Genomic DNA, 27401 nt, shown 5'->3' with positions numbered 1-27401 from the left:
GGTAGCTGTCTTGAGTGATAAGGTTTGGGCAAAGGGAAGCTAAAAAGAACGACTCGTTATCTGTCATGATCACTGTTAAAAGCTAGTGGGTACTTGCTTAAACACATGACGCTTTAGAGGCATTATCCAATAGTTTTGTCTTTATTTTGTACATTAGATTTACGTCCCATCAGAAAGGACGTCCCTAACCGAAGGCGAAGCTAAGCACTTATATTCTCCTGTATAACATCGGTTCGGTTTGAACCCAGAACATTGGCCACACGACATCAAGAACATACAATGAAGGTATCATAGTTGTTGATACCTTAGGGAGGCACCTATAACTCAATAACCTTTTTATGAATTTCGAATTGCATGAATTTTGGCAGGTGGGTACTTAAGGTACCTAAGAAACGTGGCGATGTTGGGCCCCCTTGCAGGATTTTCAGGCACGGCGGCATTTCTCTTAAGCATTACCATAAAGTTCTAAACGGGAACTATGCGGCTACAGCGTATTTTCTGAAGATGTGACGTGACTTGGGGTTGTCCACTACAATTTTCCTGCTGGTTCGAGATCACTTTCACAATCACTTTCCTTCTTTCTTCAGTTCTGTTCCTCGGATGCTGACTGCATCAGTGCTGAGGGCGAGGACGTGTCGTGCTGTGCCCAGTGGAACCTGGGGATGCCGGTGCGGGTCTGCAAGCCCCTGCGGGAGGTCGGCGATGTCTGCCGGGTGAACGGCGCGCCCTTCCCGCTGGTCGGCGCCGGGCGGCAGACGACCTTCTGTCCGTGCCACCAGGGCCTGTCGTGCCTCCGGGTGCAGGGCCAGGTGCTGGTGGGCCGCTGCCAGGGACCAGGCCTCCTCCCGGCAGCCCACTGAGGATCACACGGAGACAGCGGGGTTTCGACATTTTATTACATTTTTGGCTTCAACTTTCTTGTTAACATCATATATGGAATGCATATATGAATAGTAATTTCATCAAGTTCCTAGATGCTGTTCCCAACCTAATGAAACATGTCACTCATTGAGGGAATGAGGTCTTATAATGTTTCAAGCGATACACAATATCTTTTTGATAACCATCTTACCTCAATACCTAAACGATTCATTTCCATGCGTTATGCTAGGGTCACATTTCAAATCCGGGGCCCGGTCGGGCAGTCGTTGGGAACGAAAACTATTATATAAAAGACAATGACCTTGAAAGGTACCAAAAATTATCTAAGAGCAAATCTTGTACATATTCATTGATGTACACTTTGATTTTTCGTTTCCGCAAACAGCCCGGCCGGGAACCGGTTGGGAAATGTGACCCTAGCATTAGTGAAGGTTGGACATCCCGGTGAATGATATGATCCGGAGATTACATCCGAACGTTTTGTGTGACACTCATCACCACTAGAGTGAACTGGCAGAACGAGGTAATACTATTATATGAGATGCAACGTTAACTGGAAAAATTAATTTTAATATTACAGGGAAACAGTTTTTCAAAAAGAACCTTCATCATTGCCCGACAACTTAGTGATCACAGCCGATTTTAGCATTATGATCCACATAACAAGTAGGACAGCTACGTAAGATACAAATGCGCATTAAAAAGTTAAGTTTTCTGTTTATCAACGAGCGATTACTAGTCTTCGGCAAGGTTATTGATATATAACACCATTTCAAAACATGACTAGTCTTTCAATCAGTACCATAGTTTGTTTCGATCCACATGAGATATGCTGTGATTACAGAAACTGTGGTCTATAAGATCAATGATGATGTGACGTTGTTGAGAAAGTTGATGCTAAATGTAATGAATTCAAAATGCCGCATGAAACGCCCCGGTTACACATAGCAGACCATGGACTCCCGACCACTCCCAACCTTACCCCAACCATGGACTCCCGACTACTTCTAACCTTACCCCGACCATGATTTGGATTCGGTTGGGAGCAATGTTGACTGTGGTTGGCTACTGGTCGACTGTGTCAGCCGAATGTTTCAAAAGGTTTAAAACATTCGATTGTGAATGAAAGGTCTGGAATAGATTGGTGACTGGTTGGCATGGTGGTTGGGAGTAAGTCTGCTATGGTTGGGGTACGGTTGGGGGAAGGTCCTGAATGTGGAACCGGGGCTAAACCGACACTATAACGACACGACCTCCTGAATCCGACACTGGTTATCCACGACGATACGAGATACACGATTTATAACGAAATACTTCACGTATTGATTATTAGTATCACTTCATAGTTTTAGACATGTGCATACATAGGAAGAATAGTAAGAATGATTGTGAATATGAATTACACAAGACCATCTCAGTGATTCTTGAAATGATCCAAGTCTTCGGTATCTACCTAGTATGTGTTGGAATTCATAAGGCACATTATGCGTTACAGCTTATAGCTCATATCTATTCCGAATCAGTAAAATCTCGTAAATAAACAGATATAGAGAAAATATCGTGTGTGAAGTCTATGTTTTTTCTCAATTTCACAATAAGATGTGCCTGTCAGTACTACAACTTGTTACAAAGGCACCAAACACGCAAAGATATTGAATGTCGCAAATAAGATGTTGTACATGTAGCTCGATGTTGTTCAGGACATACACATTATATTTCCCAATGTACTAGTCCATTGTATTTGCATCATGCTAGACCATGCCGTTCTAATTACGCTGTTATGGCTAGAAAGACACCAAAGAATATTAAACATCCGTTGTGAGATCAGCCGACCAAAATTGGCATTCATTCCCTTCATTTTTTTCTTTTCAGAACTGTTGCTCAAAATGATCTTCAATTCTGTGAAATAAGTCTTGGACAAATCAGTGAGACAGTCGACGATTTCTTGTTTTTACATAGTACAGGCAAGGTTGTATGCGTTTAGCCCACGTGAACATGACTAATTAAAAGTCGCACACTGTTTTGTATGAAACTATTACCTTTATTGATCAAAACAGGGAAAACTGAATAACTATAACACCAACGAGTCCCCAACGTATCCTGATTCACTAACAATACAAACGATCGACTTTACGTCCTCTCAAATGACTGTTAGCAATGAATGAAAGTATGTGATTATACACCTAATACATACTGGATGAATAATATTTCTCATTATTAAATAGGCAATAAATGAATTCCAACGCCAGCGTAGCAAACCTGAAGACTAACTGAAAGATACTTTTACGTTCAGATTTGATGAAAGACTATATCCTTTGCTAACCTGATGCTGTAACTGTCACCGCCTTTTTTCCTAACCTTCAAAATGTCTTGAAGACAAAAGTCACTAACTCTCGGTAGTCCTTCGTGGCCGACTACGACCTAAATAATTGCACATTTCGCTACAAAAACTCATACATAGACACCTATACATACTGGCATCGAGTACGTTTTATTTATAAGATATTAGATATTACAAAATAATACTTGTATTTTGAATCATAATATGATTGAATGACATCTGCAAGAGTACATGTAAAAACCTCTGACAACCTCCTTTAAACTAGAGTCTGCGACCACAGATTTTACAGATCGCTCAACTAGTTTCGTAGATGACTAACGATTTAATAAAGTTATGTCTGTTTTGTTGTCTTTAAAATCATTCTTTTGCAGCTTGCATACTATTCCAATCATGAAATCAAGGGTCACACAAATCCAATATTGGTCCCTGTACGGTCGCTCGGCAATATTGCCGTCTAATGAAAAGGGAGCCTAACACACAACTAGCTCAATCCTCCTCAGGCCTGTATGTTGTATTTCCCCCTGATCTCTGCTAGCCGTCCCGGTGCCAGAGCCGTCAGATCGTCGTCGGGCAGGAACGCGTCCAGCCCCGAGACCTGGGCCTGCGCCTCCTCGGTGTGCGGGAAGCCCCAGAAGTCGAAGAGCGGAACCAAATTGCGTCCGACCTCATTGGAGAAACGCACGATCCACAAGATTATCCTCTCCTTGTTGTTCTGCGGTTCTTTCTTCTTGGGATCCTTTTCGTATTGACGGAATACCTGTGAATTTGGCCAAAACTCAGCGTTACGAAATTAAGCGGGAACATGGAAATGTCTTACCGCCACTTTTTCCGAGATAGAATTGTGATATAAATCTTCGTTCCACTGCAGAGTAGTAGAAGATTAAGTAAAAGCAAAGGAATGTGATCTTGATCCTGTTAAGCTGACTAAAGAGCTTATCTTCCACTGTCCATGACAGAGAAGACAGATAGTATGTGCAGTATGTAACGTCACAGGTTCATTGTTCAGTGTGAGCGGCACAGCCGGAATCGAACTCAATAACTCCATATCTAAAGGCAAGGTCGATAACCAGTGGTCTACGCACGATGCAAGCATGTAGAGACAAATGGAATGTGAAATAGGCATTCGACAATGGTGATTTTAGAGAAGTACCGACCTTTTTGTAAGGTTCCCAACCGAAGTGGTGAGCCAGCTGAGCGTACACGGCCAGCGCCACGCCTGCCTTCTTCTTCCACACATCGTGCTGAGCGCCGTCCTGAGGAGGTAGTAAATGTAAACACTTATGAACAAACAAAAAAACGAACAAACAAACAAACAAGCAAAACAAAACAGGAACAGAAGTTTGTGTGTGTGTGTGTGTGCGCGCGCGCGCGAATGTGTGTGTGTGTGTGTGTGTGTGTGTGTGTGTGTGTGTGTGTGTGTGTGTGTGTGTGTGTGTGTGTGTGTATGTGTGTGTGTGCGTGCGCGCGTGTGTCTATATATGTGTACAGATATTTGTGGTCAGTGGTCAGTATCAGAATATAGAAACCTCTGGATGGAAAATGATATTTCGTACGTGGGTAGGTGTTGAAGAAGAAGATCAAGGTTGATTTTAGGCTCCCTGGTGCTCTATGAAGCCATCCATGTGTAACTAGGTTACCACCATAGCCCTACACTGTACTTCAGCGGGTTCCAAGTTGTTGAAGAAAATACATAGCTGCACCTACCTTGAAGAACTGTTCAATCGAAGGCCACTTGTTCCGTACCCACGGATGCTGCCAGGGGTCTCTCTTTGCCACCACGTCCATGGCGTGAAGCGTGAAGACATTACACGTCACCTGATTGTGTAAAGCAACATAGCGTCGGTGTTCAACCCTGTTTTTGCTTTTCGTAGCATTTCATATCATAAATCATATCTTATAGTATTTTCTTTCTCCAGGCTCGTATTTAGGATATTCACATTTCCCTATCTTTGTAAAAGCACGTATTCCCACCTCTCCGGTTCCTTCGAACGTCCATGCCTTCCTCTGCATGTTGTGCCCGAGCTCGTGGAACAGTCCCCAGTTGCCGGCCTTCCGAAGCTTCTTCCCGTCCAGGATGAACTTGTCCTTGGCCGCGATGTCCATGTTGGTGACGATGGGGTACCCGGCGTGCATCCACCCCGCCTTGGGCTGCCGGTCAGGCACGATGCGCTGCCGGTGATCGCCGCTAGGGGACGTACCACGCAGCTCGTGGTGGGCCTTGGGGAATAAGTGGATGACTTATAAGTCTTAATTTGCTCAATTTAGTTCATAGATAAAGAGATAAGATGTTGCAATGGGGTACAAAGTGAAGTGTTGGTACATAAAGTTTTATTCGATGACTTCGTTCATAGATTCTATTATCATTCTCATATTATATCATAACTACCACCAAAGTTTTGAATTTTGACGTCTGGCGTTTCAGGTATATGTGAATATAAACAAGAAAATTAAGATTTTACTAAGAAGTAACCAAGGCAGTAACTGATAGCCCTCCAATTTATTTTCGCTTCACAATGATTGACTTGAAAAGCATCGGATATAAAGGTGGCAAACCAGTGTAATCAACACACTACGATGAAAGGACAGTCTTGAGTATTACGTTTTCACCAATGGTCGAGACAAGTTCAACTGTTCACAAGTTAGGGGCCTTTGTCATATTCCCAACAATTCATTTCGCTACGCATTCGTACTTAGAAACATGAAATGCCTTATTACTCCACCCACCTTGACCACGTCGTCCCAGGCCCGCAGCCCCTCGCTCGGGTCCTCCAGGTCCCGCACGGAGGCGGCGGGCAGGGTGAAGATGATGTGTTCCCCGGCCAGGTCCGCCCACAGTCCCGGGGCCTTCCTCCGCTCGGACCAGTTCTGCACGCTTCTCGGGTCCTCCAAGTCGTAGAACGGGGCCTCCACAACGTTCTCCATCGATGCCGTTAAGTCTCCCGCTTCCTTCGGACTCTCGAAGTAGATGAGACCGCCGTAGGGTGAACTAATCTTCGTCTCTGCTTCCAGACGCTTCACCACGCTGAGCTTCGGCCACCGCTTGAACTCCTTCTTCCCGCTCAAGTTGTCGGAGTGAGCTCCGACCCTCACCCGCCAGTCTTCGACATGTTCCCCGGTGGTGGTCGCCTTGATCGTCAAGACCTTGCCTGCAGGGAGGTAGTATCCCGTAGAGTGGCGCTCTTTCCTTGCGGATTTGATGATTACGGATGCGCACTGGAGTTGCGGCTCCTCTTCAAAATCCCCCGGGAAGTCGTTGATGCCAGGCGCCTTGACTTCTTTTCCCATCTTGGCTTGCTTCTCCAAGAAACCGGTGGTCAGTGAGACGACAGCTCGTCCCCTGCTGTCCTTGACCTTCTTCTTCCCGCCTTTGGGGATGCAGTCCTTGTGTTTCTTGATGCATTTCTCGTAGCACTTCCCCATGGGCGCGTTCAGGCGCTTCTCGAAGCACTTGTCCGGGATGGAGTGCGCGTTCTCGGCGACGGTCTCCGCGTACTTCTCCACGGAGTCCGGATCCAAGTCGATGGCCTTCAGGGCTCGTCCAAGGTGCGACACCTCCGCCCTCTCCTTGCTCTCAGCCGCGCTGATTTGTTTCTTCACTGCGCATGTCTCGGCCGTGAAGGACAGACCGACCTCGTTCAGAATCCCCTGCAGTACCATGTCGTCGATGGTCTTGCGGGGGCGCTTCTGCAACCACCCCCAAGGGCACACACCGCACAGCAGGCCCCCTCCTTCTTTTACAAACTTCAGCACGTCAGGGATAAGCTTCTTCCCTTTGTCGCCTCCGCCGGCGACCAGCAGAACTCCCGACTTAGGGATTTCCGCGGCGTCTTTGATGTTGGAGGCATCCGTGACGTCATCTCCCTCCTTCATTCCCAGCCAGGTGCGAATGTTGCGATTCAGGGTCTCGAACTTCTTGTCTTTCCCCTCCCGGAACTGTTTGATGTAGCCGTTGTGACTGAAGGCGACGATCCTGCCGGATCCGTACGTGGCCGCCGCCATGATCGCCCTCCCACGGTCGTCCAGCAGGATCGGCTCCGCCTGGTCTCCGAACACCACGATGTTGCCCGGCACACCGACCTTCGGGACCGTGTCCACATCTTTCAGGAGCTCGTCCTTCCAGCCGCCACTTGGAGACGTCGCCGTTGCCATGACAGTGGGGGACGCACACTTTTCCACGGGCTTCTCCACGCGTTTTTCGACGCACATGTCCGGCGTGGTGTGCGCAGTGTCGGCGGCTTGCTTCTTTACGGTACCTGGCTTCACATCGACCGATTTCTCCGGTGTCTTTTCGCTCTGTACCGTGCTGAATCCTTTCGTCACTTCGCAGGTTTCTCCAGTAAAAGACATGCCAGCCTCCTTCAGAATCTGCTGCACTGCCATGCCGTCGATCGTCGCCTTGGGGCGCTTCTGCAACCACCCCCACGGGCAAACCCCGCACACAAATCCCCCTCCTTCTTTTACAAACTTCAATATGTCGGGAACGAATTTCTTGAGCTTGTCTCCCCCTCCTGCGATCACCAAGACACCTGACTTGGGGATGTCTCCGACATCGTTGAGGCTGTCGCCATAGATGACGTCACCCCCTTCCTTGATCCCCAGCCAGGTGCGAATGTTACTATTCAGGGTCTCGAACTTCTTATTTTTCCCCTCCCGGAACTGTTTAATGTAGCCGTTGTGACTATAGGCGACGATTCTTCCCGACCCGTACGTGGCCGCCGCCATGACGGCCCTCCCACGGTCGTCCAGTAGAATGGGCTCCGCCTGGTCTCCGGTCACCTGGATGGTCCCCGGTTCTCCAACCTTCGGGACTGTCGTCACATCTTTAAGGAGTTCGTCCTTCCAGCCGATACCTGGAGACGTCGCCGTTGTCATGCTGTAAGACGTTTTGTGGAACTCTTCATGAATTATGTACGATGCAACACAGAAATGTTTCTCATAGGAGACGATTGTAAGTTCAAGCTGTGATTGTAGCACTAGTGACGAATTGTAATGTGTGCACACCGACGTCTCTTCTGAAATACACGCAGCTATCAGTGCGCAGGCTAAATAAACACGGACAGGGCGTGGTCGGTTAGCAGTCATTAACCGGTTTATCAGGTAAATGATCTAACAGTGGCCAGTGATGCAACATTGAACATCCCTCCAGTTATTCACACTGCAGACGTGTAGAAGTTCGAAAATCCTTTCCAAGGCCTCTTTCAGTCTTTGTCTACACATAGATCCGGCAACACCTATCCATTCATACCGCGAATAATTTAAATACAGTTTCTTTTAGAAAATACTTATAAAGGTCACTACACAGATTAAAATCAGTGACTGTGTGATGTCATTCACGTGATTTCTCGTCCAAATGATGTCATGCAACCAAAGAACACGTCATCAATACTAAAATCACCCATGACCGCGTTGAGTTCAAGCTGTTGACCCCGAGAGAGGCTCGGCTGAGGTTTGTTTATACATCTGTGATAGAATCGACCTCACACACACGAACAGCTAAACCAGCGCCTGCCTAGAAACAGGACAAAACAGTATCTCACGCAAGTAGACCAAAATGGCGGAACAACTTCTAATTATTTGGCTCTCGGTTGCTCCTTCCGTGTCACTGAGCATGAACTGATAAATCCAAAAAATTACTGTAGATCTTGGAATGTTCGCGGTGGTGTTTTGTTTGTTGTCGCCCTTTGACATCTGAGTCAGACAGATCAAAAGTTGACAAACCGGTATTATGAGACAGGTGTCGAAAGTTGCGTTGTTTTGATGCAATACAATGACTGGTGGTCTAACCTATCAGTAATCATCCCGTGACAGTGATGAACAGTGCCCTCTCGTGACTGTGTGTCACCAGCAATTGTTTGGCTGAACCCATCTCCAAGCAGATGTTAGATCCAACTTATTTTCATCTTTCAGCGTTTCGCCCATTCCTCTAGCAAAATTATGCTGCATAACCAAGTAAACTAACTTATTGAAGGAGATCGAAAAGGCATAGAATAATATTGCGTCATACATTTTTTTTATCACAAAATATGTTGCATAACTAACTTATTGAAGTAAAATGAAACAGACGCAGAATGGCCTTGCATCATACTAAGTATTCTTTGCATCACAAGCATAGCCAACTGATCAAGTTAAACGAACAGGATACAAGTAGTCTTACGTTCTATTGCATCATAAATCATTATGTCAGCAAACACCGAGTTCAGAATAACTGGTCATGATATGAACATTGTGTAACATGAGTAAGAAACCGATATGAGACGAGGCAAGACAGCATTGCGTTGCTTTGATGTAATATAATAACTGTTATATGTGACTGTTGCTCATGAAGAACCAAATTAATCATTGTTTTACTGAATTGTCTCGTGATGGTAAAATTGTCGCCCATGTGTCACATGTATCAAATACAGTATCACTCATAAGGTACAGCGTAATTGGTACGTAACAATTCTTGTTGAGTAATCAATACATGTTATCTATGAAATTAAAGCACAAAAGGATACAAGGAAATATTATCACTCCGCATGGAATTTCAGGAATCACCCTACGTTGCTCAAAATTTACACAGTTTCCATACACTGCTGAATGTACCGTGCTATCATTTGTGTTGGCCAACAAATCTAGTGAACACCAAAATCACAAAAAAAACCTTTTGGTCAACAAAACTTCAATATGACATTATTGGTCATACACATGATAAGTCTTCGTTCATATCCATGGTCTTATAATTTCGCCTACAAAATTTACAAAAAGTTGCTATCTGCACGATGGTGTTTTACATTTTGCTACAGACATTGAAGAACTGTAGCGAACACTGAGTAACGCTGTTTTCTCCCTTTTTGATCTGGAATCTGACCGTACCTAACTGCTCAGGATCTTCCCAAGATATTACAGTTAGCACATCGCCAGCCCTGGCTTCACCTTGGAATAGCACCTCTATGTTTTCCAACTTATACCGAGACAGGTGTTCTTTAAGAGACGGATACGCACTTCGTTCTTTTCCAAAAGAGATGCAATCAAGGCAATATCGTACAAACTGAAAGTGACCCACATGTCCGAACAAGTCAGTGTCACTTGGGGCTACCGTTACGGTGTAGACGAACGAATCTTTTGGCTCAGCCACGGCGGGATCGAACGGTTCCACAGTGGCTGTGCGAGGGGCCGAACAACACTGGGGATATCTCTGTGCGAGCCAAGACGCCCAAGGCTCTGGACGGCGTAATTTAGAAGAGACACAGACGTACTGCATGTACCCTTCTGCCAGAACATCTTTGCTAGTGGCCTCATCGAGAACCCTCTGCTTTAGGACGAGAGATGTTTTACCTATGTTTGAGATTCTAGCGTTATAAGGTAAGCCACAGCCTGGGTGCAGTTGAGCGTGAAAGGAGCGAGAGAATCTAAAGGTTATGCAGCGGAAGAAGAACATGTCTGCAAACGGCGGTCCATCCTTGGGGGGCGAGAACCAACGGGTCTGTGTGTCCATCCACTTCGGGGCGATGTGGTCAAGGAGTTTCCAGATTGGGACACCACCTAAAGATGGATTCAAATATATCAACCTTATAATGATTGTTGATGTATTGTTAAGAAATAGAATGATAAGCAAAATAGAATAAAAAGATGTTTACTACTAATTTTAGAGGGAAACAAAATGCAACCATACAATCGCGTTTTAAATGTGTGTGTTAAGTCTACCTGTGTGGTCAAAGTCCCATGGTTGAGGCCTGTAAGTTGCGGAGATCGTTTGGTCGTCAGTATCAAAGGACGTCTTTACCGCTGGAGTGAGAGCAACTGACATCTTGCCTCCCGCTAACTCACGTTTGAGAAGAAGCTCACAGCTGGGCAACCTTAAGTCGTATAGAAATTAGACATTTGAACCACTGAAAAGTATGTCTAATACTATACTATAGTATTCTATAGTATACTATACTATGATATGCTATACGATACTATACTATACTATGCTATGCTATGCTATGCTATGCTAGGCTGGGCTAAGCTATGCCATGCTATATATGCTATATGCTATGCTATACTGTGCTATGCTATTTGCTATGTTATGCTATGCTATACTACACTATGCTATACTATACTACACTATGCTATGCTATGCTATGCTATGCTATACCGTATGATACTATGATATGCTATGCTATGCTATACTATACTATGATATGCTATGCTATGCTATGCTATACTATACTAGTATACTAGACTACATGTATACCATACTATATGATGATGTTGCAGTCCCAAGGAAAGCCAAATGGGGCCCAAAATATAATAGTGACCGGTTAAGACATAACCGCATACCAAATTTCATATGAATCCATCTATACAGCAGTCCTGGAGCTATGCTGCTAAACAGCACACACCGTTGTTAATACCTGCGTCACAGTACAAACGCTATCAAAAACATACTAGGCTTCTAATCTAGTCTTGACCCAGTTCATTTTTACCGCAACCCCGTCAGTTGGACAAGTAAACGGTTTCTCGACTAATCCTCTCGTTCTTAACATTATTCTTCAATACACCGAGAGTATAGTTACGCTGACAACACAGAGAGTATAGTTACGCTGACAATTAAGGTTCAAAACTCCCGCAAAGAACGGAAAACCATACTTGTTTGACCTGTATACCGGTACCGCGAAAATCTTTTCGATACAGGTCCAAAATACCGGAGCATCGATATACCGGTACAGTACCTATGGAAAAATATAGGCCTACCCCAAAGACGAGAATCTAGCACTGGAAAAGACGAAAATAACGTGGCGTCAAAATGTTGCGATAGCTTGGTTACACGTTCTCTGACCATCAAAAGTAGGTCAGTTTTTCCTAGTGGGCCTTTAAATAGGGCACACAAGGCCACATCATCTACAAGCAGGCTTGTTTTTATTGTAGGGTCACATTTCCAAGCCGGGGCCCGGCCGTTTGCGAAAACAAAAAGTCAGTTCTAGTTAGGTGTAATTTTCTTACGTTTTGTGTCTTTCGTTGTCTTTTATATTATATTTTTCGTTCCAGCGAGCTGCCCGACCGGGCCCCGGCCCGTTTTGGAAACTGGTGACCTAAGCATTAGCGTGCTTCATATCTGGTGCTGTTTTGTATGTTTTCTGAGGGTGCGCGTTTTTTTGCAGATACCAGAATGGGCCAGGGTTATCATTATACGCTCAAAACTAGCTCGACTGCTATTCTGGCAGAATAACATTTCTGCTTGAAGATACAGGCATACTCTTGGGGTGTGCATCTGCATAAAAGGAATAATAAACATCTACCGTTTATGTGATATCTGTTGATCTTTTATACCCCTTTATGTATACTACTAGACAAGTGTGAAAGCCTACTCATATTATAAAGGGATGCATTTTTCAACTCTAGTTAGGGCAGACGTTTCACATGTTTAACAGTGCTCCCCATTGAAGACGAGCATAGTTAAAAGAAGCATTAAAAAAAAAACGAGACCTTGTAAAAGTACTTAGCCAAAGTTCAATCTCAAAAATTCTTTTCCACCACATAGCCATAAGGGTATACTTGATAACCATGCAAATAAAATGGACTGTTAATCAGCTTAACGACGAGCACAGATCCCGGAAGTCAACAAACCTTACCTAATTTCTCCCGTGTGCATCCGCTCAGGGCAGGCCTGAACCAAGGAGGTTAGATACACATTCAGCCTTATGTACTAGTGTATAACCTCCTTGCCTGAACCAACTACTCACACATTCACTTTCGCCAACTAAACTGGTGAACTGAACAAATTTTGATGGGAAAGCTTTGATACACCTTTCCTGTTCCCCAAAAGTCTCCACATTGGGACAAAATTTTCAAGGAAAAGAAAGGGTTTCAAGGATTTTAAGTCGGCGCTACAAACTCCACTGCGCATATGTCCAACTGTAACGTCTACATTAAAGCAAACCTCGTTGCTTGATTAGCCGTGGCTTCACTTGGATCGTGTATTTTCCGGTAGATAATATATCGTAACTTCGATTTAAGGCTCCGTTGGAAATCAATTAATTTGTACGTTTAACTAACTGAAGGGACCACCATATAAAAGATGAATAAATGATTGAAGTGACTTCGTATGATGATGAGGGCTACTATACAAACGTTTAATCAATGCAAATACACCCTACATATCTGGAGTGACCACGACTATGCTTAGGTCTACGATCTATTACGCAGTTTTAATGATGTATAACTTTTCGGCTGAGCTGGGATTTGAGCGGCATGTAACGTTATTTCTCAAAAGAAGTTCGCCACTATTCGTGGCCGCTACGGTCTTCTCAGATTTAAAAAAAAGTAAACTCAATCGACAATATCGGCATTTCTTTGTATCCGTACCGTGTCGATTGAAGATTTTTTTTCTTTCTCTATACTAATCATGCTCATGTTATTAGTAACGTTATCAACATCCATGGGTTAATCAATCAACCAAACACATACATGACCTTCAATAACCCCTATTTACATTTCCGGGTCATGGGGTCATATCGTTGATAATTTCCGGTAGCACCTTGCGTGCATGTTTTGGTCCCATATGAGTGTCAGACTGGCAGCTAAAATGCAGTATCTGTGGCTGTATACATGTTCTGTGCTGTTCATCCTGTCTGTAATCCAGCCGAGCGTTTCAGTCGACCCTCGAGCTCCTTGTGGCCTGCCCCTGCCCAAGACGTACGTGGTGTACAAGCTACTGGAGAGGGAGGGGGGCATCGATGTGGACGGCAGGCTAGATGAACAGGCGTGGGAGGATGCGCCATGGACGGACAGTTTTGTAGGTAAGGGTTGTTTTGTTCACTGATTTACCCTCTAGGATTGTGTAATTATAATTTCCTAAAACTGCTGTTGATGTTGAAGAATTGTAGAGATGAAAACACACACACTACTCTCACCTCTCAAATAAACGTACCGGTACGTTTATTTTTTTTCGCCAATAGTTCCACCCTGTACGTTCTTATTCTAGACGGTACGTTTATTATTTTTTTAAAAATTGAGGCTTTGCAAACCAGGAATCCCTCTAAAATCGTAAGTTAAGGTTTTTTTGCCCATATTTCCCCGGTATTTTTGCTCGTAATTCGCTATTTTTCGGCCTACCGGCGTTGATTTTCTCGCCGCTTTGACGGCCTTGTGAAAGTATCCTGGCGGCACTCGTAACATATCGGTCGATATCGCTATGACGCTACAAAGTAAACCGGAAAATAAGACGCGACATTGACATTTTAAAATACAATTTTCATATAAATAACTTTGATCGGACGTAAACCAAAGCACGCTGATCAAAAACGTGTGTGCTCTACTCTACACAGGGAATAATAATATCCTGACCACTATATCCGTAGTATCGGCAGCGCGGCGGAAGAATTATTTGTTCGCAGAAGACATGTAACACGTTAAAACAACAATCATAACTTAACTTCCCTTGAGATATGTTTTTTGAGGCCACAAAATCTCTAAAACGGCAGAAATATGTCCGATATGATTCGGTAAACAACAGCGCGAAACATGGCCGCCACTCTCAGGCATGGCGACAGTAAAACTAGCAGCATATTGCGTAGTGCGGATACCGATCTTTAAAATGATACCGTAAACGCATGGAAATATTATATTTTTTGGGCAACGATAGACACACAGCGCCATATTTATTTTCAGAGGGTTCATCTTTTTAAATAATCGTAAGATTTTCCCAATTTTGGCGGTTCATCGCGGGTTTCTAGTGTCAACACGTAATGGGTAACTTCTTAGTATGTGCGGTCTGTGACGTTGAGCTACTTTTACAGTCGATCTCTATTCAATATTGTTGGATTTACCGCGGGAACTCGAAATCCGAGCGTCTCACTTTGTTTTCGACGCTATGGAGCAAAAGTTTATAGACATATTTCTTCTGTGGAAGGACTGTGTTCATATTTGTGTTTTTTTGTGGTTGATGTCTTTAGAAAATATGATCAGGTACATTTAACTTTTAAAAGTACTCTGATGATTTTTGTTATATGTCACTGATTGTCAGTCATAATAAAATGATATAACAATTTTCTTTGATTACTTGCTTCAAGTTCCAAGTAGAAAAAGCATGTATCATGTACATTTTCACTTGTTGAATTTGAAAGCACCGTGGCCCCCGGTTTGGGGTCATAGCGGGGAACTATGCCCAATTTTTCAATATTACTATTATATTTTACGAAGAGGCGAGGAAGGTCATCATGATTTGAACAAGCTATGGACAGTTATTCTGTTCCATATCTATATACTTAATAGGTATGGCATAATTGACTAAATATAAGTTACCTACCTGCTTATAATCTTATTTCCCTCTGACAGTGACATTTGTACATGTATGGACACAGTTTACCTAGCCTCAACTGTCGATTTTTGAAATTTTCCGGGGGGTACTTTTATTCCAGGGGGTACTTATATTACATTTTGAAAATTTGTCCGGGGGGTACTTCTATTCCAGGGGGTACTTCTATTTGAGAGGTGAGAGTAGTCACAGACTCAGCATGCAGGTGGGTTGGTAGAAAGAGCGGTCCAGTTCAGATGCCGGAAAAGCGGCCCAGTTCGGTTAATAGTGGCGGAAAAGCCGTCCGGGAAGCATCTAGAACCCCATAATGTGGTTTAAGTACAAAAATTGTAATTTTTGCTGGGAACAAACAATGTACAATTGATATTTTATTTAGTCATACGTTTGCCTCGTAATATTAATGTGATAGTCATAAAAACATTCAACTGTGATATATTTATTCACGTACACAGAAATAAGGCTTGTAGTAACTGGAGTATCTTATTCTAAGACAATTTGTCCATATTTTGCATGTTTGTTTCCATGTTGAATTTATTACCATCACCCAATTTTGAAGACATTCAAGGAGAAGACTACCCCACTCCACGGTATGAAACGTTCGCCAAGTTACGATGGGACGACACGAATCTGTACGTGGCGGGATATCTGCAAGAGCCAGACGTGTTTGCCAACCAGACGAAGCATGACTCAGTAGGTATGTGGGTTCTTAAGACAGGAAATGGCAAGATAACAGATAGGAATAGTCTATGAATCGTATAAATATAATGATATTCTTGATTAAAATTAATTCAACACAAAACACCAAGCAAAAATTTTTGCATCATGCTAGTTATGGGTGACCACTCCCTCTTTCTCAAGTCAATGCACCATACCTTTACATTGGGATCTTAACAATAACCATTATCAGTTCTGTTCTGTTCTTTTAATTAAAATCACTCTGAAACTCTGGGCCAAAGCTAATTCACATATCTTTTGGCTTGGCTTTATATAACAAATAGACATGGCCTTATGCACCAGCCTTATTCACCAGTCTTATTCTGATGATACCCATATGACACAACCAATTGGTAAGTCTTACATGTACTAGTATATAAGGCATCAAAACTTGACAGTACATTTAAGGAATTCCTGTATCTAAAGCTTTGAAAGGTTTCCAAAGGTTTGGAAAACGGAAACGGAAACATCAAAAACGTCAGTCACTACCAGCTGCCTCTGTGTTGCCATGGCAACAGCCCATGGCTCTTGCATGTCTGTAGCGATGTGCTGGAGGAATTTTCCTGTCTCGTCAAACAGTTCCACGCGGCCGTTTTCACTGTCTGCCATGATGATGTTACCTGCCCTGTCTGTACAGATGCCATGGGGGTACTGCAGCTGACTCTCACCACTTCCCTCACCTCCAAACTGGAACAGAAACTGTCCATCCTCATCGTACACATAGACACAGGCATTTTCATAGTCTGTCACAAGGATGTTCCCTTTCCCGTCCACGGTGATGTTCTGAGGGTACCTCATCCCCTGCTGCCGACATGAAGTTTTTATTAATGTCCCATCTGGCCTGAACACCTGCACTTCCGCACGTGTGTTGTACCAGTCCCCTGTGGTTCGTGTGATGAGGATGTGGTTCCTCCTGGTGTCCACAGTGACTCCCCTTTCCCACACTGTGAACTGCAGATCAATCTTCTTCAGCACTTTGCCATGTTTGTTGTACCGCACAGCAAAGTTTGCAGACATTGAGTTCCCCACCACCCACAGGTTTCCCTCCCCATCCAAAGCCATGTCATGCGGTTGCATGTTCTGTCGACCTGATAGGACCGTTGGGAACTGGCGGACAAATGTCCCCTGCAGGGTGAAGACTTGGATTCTCTGGTTGCCGCTGTCAGCTATAAAGATCTCCCCTTCAACGGACACTGTAACTCCAACAGGGTACAAAAATTGACCTTGTTCTATCCCCTCCTCACCAAAGCGTAGTTTTCGTACATACTTCTCATTTTGAATTTGCTCACTATGGTAAAGACTATCAGTTTTCACCACTGCTGGAACATGTGCCGAGGCAAGAAATGGTTTTCTCGGTGTAAACATAGTTTTCTCCATCTCGGAGTCTCAAAGTTAACTGGAATATGGTAGGCTGGATTTTAGCTCCCCGGATGTCTTGTGTCTGTTGTTTTTATGGCAAGAAAGTTCCCAAAAGAAGCGAATTTCCCACCTTGAAAACAATCCACAGCTTGCTTGAAGTTACTTCAGTCCATTGATCACACACACTGTAACACAGGCAGCTAGCTAAAAGTTAGCTCAGCTACCCGGGTATACATGTATTAGTTGAGGATAAAACCTGGAGCTCTGGGGTCCCGTATCGTGCATGTTGACGGTTCTCTTGTTTTCCCTGCTATGTTTTTGATCTACTGCACCATGCAGTGTGATGTCCTGTTATGGAAGGATCACCTGCACATGGCCCTGAGTCTCAATGAAAGGGTAAACAAACGAGTCATGACATGAATTCGAGACAGGGTCTTCAAAAGGTCACCTGCAGTCAATGATCTAAATTCAGAGTCATGACCTGAATTCAGCATCAAGAGAAGGTCATCTGTAGTTTGGTCATTTTTAGTTTGGATTTATTCTCCATAAGTGATACTGTTAAAGTAGTAAGTCTTAGTGTAGTGATTTTCTTCTTTTTGCATTGATTATTGTACTCTAAAACAGCTGTGATTATTATATGTGCAGGGGCTGCAATATCACGTTTTGTCAAATTTGTCTTAATTCTCAAAATTCTGAAGTTAAGACACACTTTTCTTCATCACATGCCTGGAAGTTCTGGCCCATGAGAATTTACTTAAGTTATCTGTAGGCCTTTGTAGTCCCTAGACTCTACAATGGGTGAAGACAATAGCTGCTTAGCCGGGTAGCTATTTTGTGCAGAATATTGTTTGACACAGCATTTTCTTAAATGTTATTGTGTGTGAACAAGCTTAAATTTCTTGTTTAAACTTAAAGTTTATTTTTCTTTATTTTTTGCAGTATTCCAGGACAATGACTTTGAGGCAAGTATAATTTTTAGATATAAGTTATTATAGCAGAGACGTTGGTGTGTTACAAAGAAGGCCTATATATATAAATTTTTAGCAATAGTAATAATGCTGTACAATCAGTTCCATTACTTCTTGTTGTTGGTGACATTACATCATACAGTCATATACTAGGTCAGTAGTTGTAAGGATATGTACATGTGGAGGCCAGGCCAAATGGTATATGGCTGTTAATTGTATTTGCAAGCAAATAAGATTTAAGACATAGACAAAATGAAATGTGTAATGTGTAAAAGTTAGTATAATGTGTACTTGAAAAGGAAGGATACACATGTAAACATTCAAATGCATTTGATTATGTAGCAGTAGCACACTACTCTAGATTGACAATATTGTGTACGTTTTCAGTACTTTGGTGTACAATTGCAAGGCCAACTCACAATGCAGCTAAGTTATATTTCTTCATATTTTGTTTTGAAGGTGTTCACAGATCCAGATGGAAACACTCATCAGTAAGTATTCAGTACAAGTCTTAGATGATACTTTAAACTACGGTATCAAGTGTTCCAGCTCTGAAAACTATTCTTTGCTAAGGGCTTGTTTACACTTGTGCATATATTCAAGTCTGTATGAGTTCTGTATTGAGATTCATTTGGTTTTAGCAAGGAGGTTGAAAAGGGACAACACTGAAGAATTGATGTATACATGCATGCTCCCAAAATACCATATTCATTGGTGATTTTTTCATTAATGTTGAAAGAGAATGAAGAAGATTGAACGCAATTCTAACTAAGGATAATCCAATTCAAATCTGATTTTCAGTTACAAAGAGTTTGAAATCAATGCAATCAACACAACATGGGACCTGGAGCTAAGTAAGGTAGGCTCAGCTAATTGTGTCATCTGGAGATGTAATTTGATAACATGATTATCACTGATTTGGATAAAAGCGTATTACCTTTTTAGTATTTTGAGTGTCATTACAGTTGTAGCTCATATCATCCTGTATTGATTAAATTTATTAACCTTCTTCCTGCTGCCTAGCCCCATAAGCCATAACCAGTACAAAACTGTTGACAAACAGCTACCTTAGTATGCTGAAGGTTAAACACCCTTTTAAAAGTGTCATGAAAATTGAAGGAAACATTTTTGCTTTCTCGCAGAAGTACACACCAAATATAAAGTTTATACATTTGTACATCATGCCAGATGAGGGTTCTTCCAGAAAAGTATCACTCGGCAACATGGTTAGGTTTAAGTGTATTAAATGTATGATAAACAAGATTTTCGTTTGGTTCACACTGTACAGCCTTACCTGAATGGAGGCAATGCCAACAGTAGTTGGGAGATGCCAACAATGAAGTCAGGAACTTTTGTGGAGGGACCTGTCAACAATCCACTAGTACCAAGTGAGTGCTTCACAAGTAGGGTGTTTGTGTGAGATGAATATTGCCCACCATACTGGATGGCAGAACCTTGAAGTTGCCAGGTAAATTTGAACTTTAAAAGTTATGACTGTTTAATAATGACGGTCTCATAATTATGACATAATTGAAAAAGTATTTTGCAACTTGAAAAAGCATCATGCTTCACCTCAATTGAGGATGACTGCTTTACTTACTCACTATACTGTACAGTCTATTTATTCAACAATATTCAATTTTTTTCCTTTAGATAAGTACTGGATGGTGGAATTGGCACTTCCATTTAAGGACATGATTCATGACTGTACCGTGGCAACGGCCCCGCCCAAACACGGCGACCAATGGCGGATCAACTTCAGCAGGTGATGCTGTACTGTAGATCTGGAAACTTTCACATGGTTTTATTTTTGTTTTTAATTTTTCAGTTTTTATTGTGACCTCTCCACCACGAATTAATGCACATATGATGATTCTAATATTGTATAAGAAGAACCAATAGAACATGACTATGTTGTTCCATATTTGTAATCTTACATTTTGTTTCTAAACCATCATAAATTTTTGAAAAATGCACATATGATGATTCTAATATTGCACAACCAACCACTAGGACATAACTTATTTTGTTGTATTTTTGTCTTCTTATAATTTGTTTTCAATTCATCGTAAATGTTTGAAAAATGTTTTTGTCCATCCAGGGTGGAGTGGCATGTAAAGAATGTCGATGGCCATTATGAAAAGGTAACAAAATGTTATACTCCTCAGCTGGCATTATGGAGTTGTTACAAATCATTAGGATTTTATGATTAATATGGCCAGACTTGCATGCAGCCAAGTTTGTGCTATTTTAGAAAATAGCTAAATGTATACAATTCATTCTACTTATGTCTTTCATGTTCTTCAAAGTACACCGTGAATAAAATATACTTGCGATGACTTTTATTTTCGTGAGCCTTTTTTTTGCAGGTACCTGATTTACCTGAAGATAATTGGGTGTGGTCTCCTCAGCACTCCATTAACATGCACCTACCTGAAAGGTGAGGGCATCACTTCTGCATTGAGATTTTTTTAGGTATATAAGGAGAGATTGCGACATGTCCCCATGGCGCAAGCGGAAACACAACCCCGCTGCTTCGCCATCTGGATCAAATTCCGTGGATCCTGGGGCCCGAGTTCGATCCTAGTGTCGACTCCAGCTCGGACATGTTGTAAGGGATTGCATTCGTAAGTTGTAAGGGATTGCGCCGTGGCGGTGCCATGGCGACTTTGCATTGCACTACTACCACTAGCTACTTGAAAAAGCATCATGCTTCACCTCAATTGAGGATGACTGCTTTACCTTTACTTTTACCTTTGAGCTCTATCTTTACCCAACATTGTAAATCCAAATTTGTGCAGAATTAGGAGAGAGTAGTGTATTTTGACCAGTGCAGTGACAGGCCCATACTCTTTTTGATAAGTGCGGTGGGTTCTTTAAGGTGCGTTGGTCTCTTTAAGGTAGCTCTCATCAAAGACAGGACTATTCAACACAAACCTAGATATCTTCATGGTGATATATTGTCTGTTTATATGATTGAGGGATTGAATGAATTGTTAATGCAGGTAATTTCTATCATGATGATAACTGTGCTAAGGTAGGGTAACTGTTGATTATTTGAGCTATAACTGTGCTAACTTTTAAGGTAAGGTAACTGTTCATTGTTTTAGCAATAAGTTATACATCTAAAGTTATTCTTTGTGTTTGCGTTGTTAGATGGGGTATAATCCAGTTTAGCACAGACCCAGTTAATACCACCAAGTTCCAGCCCAGCCCCAACTGGCCTGTCTACTCCAACCTTGTGGAGCTGTACAATGCTGAAAAGGTTTGGTTCAACAATGCACAGTACTTTTCATCACTTTGGTGTTTATATGTTTATGTCATACCTAGGCCAAGATAATGTTCGATACGGGTGTTCCAGACAGGGCAACAAATCTCGTTATTACACAGGGTTCTACTTTTGTCACACAGGCTTCCATAAAACATTTAGAATGCGTTTCTAGTGCACTAGTTGCGCTGCTGTCAAAAATTTGAATACCGGATTTGGAGGTTGGAATCGATGTTGTTACATTTTTTTTTGTTCGAGGACTCAAAACTCTCTCAACTTTTTTCTTGAATCACACTTTGTGGATGATATATATCATAATACCTACGCTTGAATGAGGGATTTCTTGTGCTGATATAGTCTCATCTTCCTTTCAAACAGAAATTCTTTGCGATCAACGGCTACTTCACATCCAACCTGACCCAACTCGAGCTCCCAGACTACGTCAGGAAAGGGAAATGTGCGAGCATTCCTCACGTTAACGTCATCAAGCTTTACAACTTCAATGCCACAGTGAAACCATTCAACTCCTCCCTACCTAAAGGGAACATACGGGATGATAGACTTATCTGGTACTCCTGACAAGGAAAGAGATTTCTGAAATAGTTAAATATTGTGGATATAAAGTTATATTTTAGAGGAGATTGTGTGAAATGGGAATGTTTTTGTAGTACTCTATTTGCATAGCTGTATAATGATATAAAATCATATAAATTGTACAATGAAATAATTGACTATTGTGAATTTGTAATGTTAATATACCCTATGTGGTCACAAAGAAATAAACTGTTATGTGCTTTCTTAAAAAGAAAGGGAATATTTGCTGAAAAGCCTTTAAGGAGTTGATGGAAGCTAACTGGAGCTGTATAGATATTATATTGAAAGTTCTTGTAAATTTGTGATATAGGGTGCCAACTGAATTGATTGATTATGATAATCATTTGTGATGGTCTGCTGTGTATTATAACAACTACTGTGGTATGGAATGGATTGTTTGATTGAGAATCTAGAAGTGTGTGCTATTTGTTAGCTGAAAGTGCCATAGCTATGATAGGAGACTTAAAGAGTCCTTGTATTTATTTTCTCTTCCCAATAAAAAAGTATATATCAAACTTCACTAATCTCTTGTTGTCTTATGAATGTGATATCTCTGGTCTTCCACAATGATAATGGAGTCAACATTTCTTCCAGTCAATTGTAGAAATTTTATCATATGGGGAAGCATGCACACAAAAATACATCATTGTTCATACATTGTACACTTCAATTTTGAAAGACAAGGACCAACAACACTTAGACTTAAACATCTATGGTTATTTGACATTACAAACAAACATATTTTTGAAAAGAATGAGTTTGCCTTTCTTGAAAAATGTGAGAAAGTTTCAAAAGTACACAAAGATACCAGGAGTAGAAGAACTTTCAGAATGTACAAAAAAATTATATTTACATCACAGATACAACAAAGTCACACTTCTAATAGCATTTAAAGCTCATCCCATATTTTCATACAAAACATACTGTTCATCCAATTTGTCCATGTGACAGCCAGAAACGTATGAATTACTGATATGTATATACAGTCTGTAATAATGGGTTGCCAAAAATACTACACAAATGATGCAGTCTTAGTTATATAAAAACACTTCATTATGAAATGGGGTATTTCAAGGCTTCCTGAGGGTAAAATTATGGCCAGACAAGTTACAGTTGTGCATGGTTAGTTGACAATGTGTACAAATACTAGTACTACAATCCAAGGTTTCCAATTGGAATTTACATTCAATTTGGTTTATTCAAAATTGTTTGAATAGCCCTTTTTTGTAGAATCTGCTTCCAAGGGTAAGGTCTTCGCTGACACTATGAGAACACACTGTTACACAGCACTCCTGTTTAGAAAGCCCCTGCTTAGCGTGATGGACTGTCCCCGTTCTGTATGGTGACCATGACCTCGGATGCGTGCTCGAGCGTGAGGTCGACCATGTCCGGTACGCCCAGTCTCCTGTACAGGTCCTGTCTCTTCTGGTCAGACTTCGCAGCCTCCGCACTCATCCTGGAACCAAGGAGGTTTAGATTACTGCTGGAATCTTAAGAAACTCATAAAGTACATGTAACAAGAGCAGTATTTTCCACTCCAAATTGGAGACCATCTTGAGATCAAAAGACATCAAAACGGAAGTTAATTCTGCTGCAGTACCATAACAAGTTGCTAGGGGGCCCAAAATCTAATCATTTTAAATCTCATCATGATCAAGACCTACCCACATACCAAATATCAAAACAATCCATCCAGGCCTTCTTGGCTTATCGTGTTGACACACAGACAGACACAGGCAAAGGAAACCAAACAGAAACTCTAAAGGAAACTTTTTGGACCTTTCAACTCAAAATCATGTATGTTTACTGCTGAAATCTTCAGCTTTCCTCCTACCTGGAAATGAAAGCACTGCCTTTAATTGTTTCCTATCATAATCTTTTTGACATGAGTATCAGTCAATACCAGTACGACTTGGCAGAAAAATGTATTTTGAGCCTGAGCATAGTCTTCCGAAATCAAAGATGTGAAAGAACAAAACAAAGACTAGATCACTTCTTCTAATTGTGTCCAGTCATCTGTAAAACTTTCCTGACCATCTAGATTTCATATCTAAGGCAACATTATTTTCTTGCACACTCTCATCAGTTTTGAGTGCCCAGATCTCCATATGATGAAATCGCTATGGCACCACCTAGTGAGACAAGACATGTCTCTAACCTCTGACTCTCTGCCAGCGCCCTCTCCATGAAGTTCTGTGTCCGTTCTGCGCTGATGTCATCGTTTCCTTCGAACCTGCCCTCCTCCTGATATAGGGGAAAAACTCATGGTTAAAGATGTTCATAACTACGACATGCCATACTCATTTTGTGTGTGTGTGCGTGATAATTTTCGTGTGTTAATGTGTGTGTGTGTTCATGAATGTGTGTTTGTATATGTGCTTGTATGTGTGTGTGTGTGTGTGTGTGTGTTGTTTATGTGCATTCATATGTGTGTGTGTGTGTGTGTGTGTGTATCCATGAGTGTGTGTTTGTTTGTTCGTTTGCCTATGTATTTGAATCTGTGTGTGTGTGTGTGTGTTAATGTTTACGCGTGTGTTAATGTTCGTATATGTAACAGTTATAACGTTATGTGTGTGTGTTTAAACTAAATGTGTTTGTTGGTGTGTTTATGTGTTTTGAATTTGATACAGCTGTTACGTATAGTGGACAATTATACATACCACCCCATATACATAGATCACAGGAAACGTTGCTCAGAAGTTAATACTTTGTACACATCTACAAAGCATATGACTTTAAAATGCCCGGCCGTGAAACCTTATACATTTGTACTACACTACTACGTTCCATACGCCTCCCCCGCGAAACAAAACAACCCAAATTCCTCACCCGCTGTTGGTTGTAGTGCGCCATGACGAACTCTGACAGTTCCCCGCTTCCATCTGCACCGCCAGGCGCAGGTTCCTCGGCCTCGACCTCCATCATATCGGCATGTTCGGCGTTGTTTTGGTCCGGGTGCCCGGCGTCGCCTTTACCATGGTCACCCTCCGCCATCTTGATGACGTCATAGAATATCCGGGACAGACCGTTCTACAGTATAGAGATTGTAGGGGGTCTGGGGTGTTGATTAAAAGTCAGAATAAAGGGACATCCGGCTATAGATGATTCAGGAACCATGTTGTTTAATAGTTTGAAGGCAAAATTTTCAGCAAAAGTTGACTGTCCCGGGAATAAGTATTGACAGATAGAGTCTGAACATGTTGGTAACAGGTGTTTTTTTGGCCCGTACAGCAACGCCGCTTAGCGGCCGCACGGACATGTGCAATCTGAGAAAACGTCAAGTTTTGACCCTTTTTTGCCCGTCTTGTAAACTATACACTTAATTCTGTTGGCTTTGTTGCCCTTTGCAATCTTTTAGGTAATATTGACAACCATTTCAATGTTACGTAACGTTAGAAAACAATTCAAGGACGCAGCACAATGAAATTATCTATACTTGAGTAATGTAATCATCTCAACGTGGCTGGTGTTATATCATTACTCGAGCCTGGTATGCATTCCCTCCCATATTGAACTTAATTGGCTCTTGTCTCTTAATACCTAACTATCATATATATATATATATATATATATATATATATATATATATATATATATATATACATACATATATAGAGAGGGCGTCGCCCAAATAAGGTAATAACGTGAACTTCATGTGGACGCCAGGTCCTGCTGCTTATCTAGCTCTAATCTGTTCCGGAGTTCGCCTCTAGCTCTCCCAAATATAAAAATGTCAAAAACGACGTGTCAAAATACCAAGGAAGTCGCTTGTATTAAAACCGAGCAGCCTTCGTGGTAGCGAGTAGAGCTTGTCTTGTGCATGGTTTCAGTGAGAAGGGATGCTGTTTTAGTCCTTTTCGTGTAACTAAACCGTAACCTTGAAGTCGAATCATGACGGAATCTAAGACTACCGCTATCAATGAGGACAACATTGACTTGGACATCCAATATGAGAGCGATACACCCCAAGGAGCCGACTCCCTGAAAGACGACAAGGGCACTAGCCTATCACCGGCCGAGGAGGAGTGGAATAAGACAAAGAAGCAGCTCTTGCAGCGACTCTCGGAGAGAGAGCTCTGTAAAAAGTTCTGATAACCCCGTAAATTACATCAAAGTACAGTAAATAGCTGTTTTAAATCGCATCATGGTAGATGAGTGAAAAATAGGGTATGATTTTATAAGATCACTGTACAAAAATATCGTGTTGGTGTAGAGGAGGTCATAAATATCAGCTCTGTAAAAGCTTTTCCTTGAATTCTGATGATAGCTACTAGTGGCAATACGTTTATTGCATGCTCTAAGGCTAATCGCAAGTAGCAGAAGAAAATAAAAGAAGAACGATAACACATGACAATTCTAATATGATTTCTAAAAGGATACAATTACTTGTTAGGTATTACTTTTTTTTAAGTGGAAGGCAAAAAAGAACGATTCTGTGTGGGTTTTGTGATGATTGTACATTCTGTAGTCTTCCTATAGTCTGTAGACGTGGGAAAATTAGGAAAATTACATAAACATGAAATAAAGTGTGTTTTAGATCACTTGTGGTAGTTTGGAGAATAGCAGAGTATCGTTTTCCAACGTTGCTATACAAGAATCGCTCGAAGGGGGTACTAGGCCGCGCTCCACTTGCGATGTGAGAGTTCTATTTAGTCAATGTCATTATTACAGAGGAACACGGTTACCGATATATCCAGCAGTAAACAATGGCGCCGCCCAAAGCCGTGGATATCAGATCCAAACTGGGAGAAAAAAGGCACGAACACAAGTCGTGTGGAACGGGAAAGGCTTTCAAACCCATTTCGCGTAACATACCTGAGCGTTCTTCTCAAGGCAATGGGTGGATCATTTTTTGGTCAACAACTTCAATCTAACTTCGGGGTGGTGCATTGATAAAGCGTGCTGGTTTTCCTTTTGCTTAAAAGTCTTGGAAAAATTAATTTACGATTATCATTTCGATATTTAAGAAATATCTTAGCAGCATAGGTTAATGTT

The 27401-nt window shown here is 41.9% G+C and overlaps 4 protein-coding genes across 4 annotated transcripts; 1 reads left to right on the top strand and 3 right to left on the bottom strand.

The window, feature by feature from the left end:
- Nucleotides 1-2902: 2902 nt before the first annotated feature.
- On the bottom strand, nt 2903-8663 carry LOC136443340 (TRPM8 channel-associated factor 2-like). Its single transcript, XM_066440540.1, has 5 exons — nt 5948-8663; nt 5195-5440; nt 4928-5038; nt 4378-4476; nt 2903-3980 (listed from the first exon to the last, which is right to left on the bottom strand). The coding sequence occupies exons 1-5, from the start codon at nt 8303-8305 to the stop codon at nt 3720-3722; spliced, it is 3075 nt and encodes a 1024-aa protein (XP_066296637.1). The 5' UTR covers nt 8306-8663; the 3' UTR covers nt 2903-3719.
- Nucleotides 8664-13533: 4870 nt separating this feature from the next.
- Nucleotides 13534-22926, top strand: LOC136443287 (uncharacterized). Its single transcript, XM_066440466.1, has 11 exons — nt 13534-13986; nt 16060-16197; nt 18516-18538; nt 19004-19035; nt 19346-19403; nt 19833-19932; nt 20198-20309; nt 20646-20688; nt 20914-20984; nt 21701-21809; nt 22191-22926. The coding sequence occupies exons 1-11, from the start codon at nt 13734-13736 to the stop codon at nt 22389-22391; spliced, it is 1140 nt and encodes a 379-aa protein (XP_066296563.1). The 5' UTR covers nt 13534-13733; the 3' UTR covers nt 22392-22926.
- Nucleotides 16448-17965, bottom strand: LOC136443288 (tripartite motif-containing protein 3-like). The gene has a single exon (XM_066440468.1). The coding sequence runs from the start codon at nt 17592-17594 to the stop codon at nt 16638-16640; it is 957 nt and encodes a 318-aa protein (XP_066296565.1). The 5' UTR covers nt 17595-17965; the 3' UTR covers nt 16448-16637.
- Nucleotides 22927-22990: 64 nt separating the features above from the next.
- LOC136443289 (uncharacterized) lies at nt 22991-25428 on the bottom strand. Its single transcript, XM_066440469.1, has 3 exons — nt 25236-25428; nt 24565-24650; nt 22991-23862 (listed from the first exon to the last, which is right to left on the bottom strand). The coding sequence occupies exons 1-3, from the start codon at nt 25398-25400 to the stop codon at nt 23718-23720; spliced, it is 396 nt and encodes a 131-aa protein (XP_066296566.1). The 5' UTR covers nt 25401-25428; the 3' UTR covers nt 22991-23717.
- Between the last annotated feature and the right edge of the window lie 1973 nt (nt 25429-27401).

This window comes from Branchiostoma lanceolatum, chromosome 10, assembly GCF_035083965.1.
Source record: "Branchiostoma lanceolatum isolate klBraLanc5 chromosome 10, klBraLanc5.hap2, whole genome shotgun sequence".
NCBI lineage: Eukaryota > Metazoa > Chordata > Leptocardii > Amphioxiformes > Branchiostomatidae > Branchiostoma > Branchiostoma lanceolatum.
Note: the sequence above shows the minus strand (reverse complement) of the source record. Positions and strands in the feature narration are given on the sequence as shown.

What these genes read in the sequence shown, in the direction of transcription:
- LOC136443288 (XM_066440468.1), bottom strand. Translation starts at nt 17,594, where the DNA reads ATGGAGAAAACTATGTTTACACCGAGAAAACCATTTCTTGCCTCGGCA.
- LOC136443287 (XM_066440466.1), top strand. Translation starts at nt 13,734, where the DNA reads ATGTTTTGGTCCCATATGAGTGTCAGACTGGCAGCTAAAATGCAGTAT. An exon ending in ATGGACGGACAGTTTTGTAG is followed by an intron (nt 13,987 to 16,059) that starts GTAAGGGTTGTT and finishes CCAATTTTGAAG; the next exon opens with ACATTCAAGGAGAAGACTAC. An exon ending in CAACAATCCACTAGTACCAA is followed by an intron (nt 19,933 to 20,197) that starts GTGAGTGCTTCA and finishes TTTTTCCTTTAG; the next exon opens with ATAAGTACTGGATGGTGGAA.
- LOC136443289 (XM_066440469.1), bottom strand. Translation starts at nt 25,400, where the DNA reads ATGGCGGAGGGTGACCATGGTAAAGGCGACGCCGGGCACCCGGACCAA. An exon ending in CGCACTACAACCAACAGCGG is followed by an intron (nt 24,651 to 25,235) that starts GTGAGGAATTTG and finishes CCCCTATATCAG; the next exon opens with GAGGAGGGCAGGTTCGAAGG. An exon ending in GCGCTGGCAGAGAGTCAGAG is followed by an intron (nt 23,863 to 24,564) that starts GTTAGAGACATG and finishes CCTTGGTTCCAG; the next exon opens with GATGAGTGCGGAGGCTGCGA.
- LOC136443340 (XM_066440540.1), bottom strand. Translation starts at nt 8,305, where the DNA reads ATGACTGCTAACCGACCACGCCCTGTCCGTGTTTATTTAGCCTGCGCA. An exon ending in CCTGGGACGACGTGGTCAAG is followed by an intron (nt 5,441 to 5,947) that starts GTGGGTGGAGTA and finishes TTATTCCCCAAG; the next exon opens with GCCCACCACGAGCTGCGTGG. An exon ending in GTTGGGAACCTTACAAAAAG is followed by an intron (nt 3,981 to 4,377) that starts GTCGGTACTTCT and finishes CCAAATTCACAG; the next exon opens with GTATTCCGTCAATACGAAAA.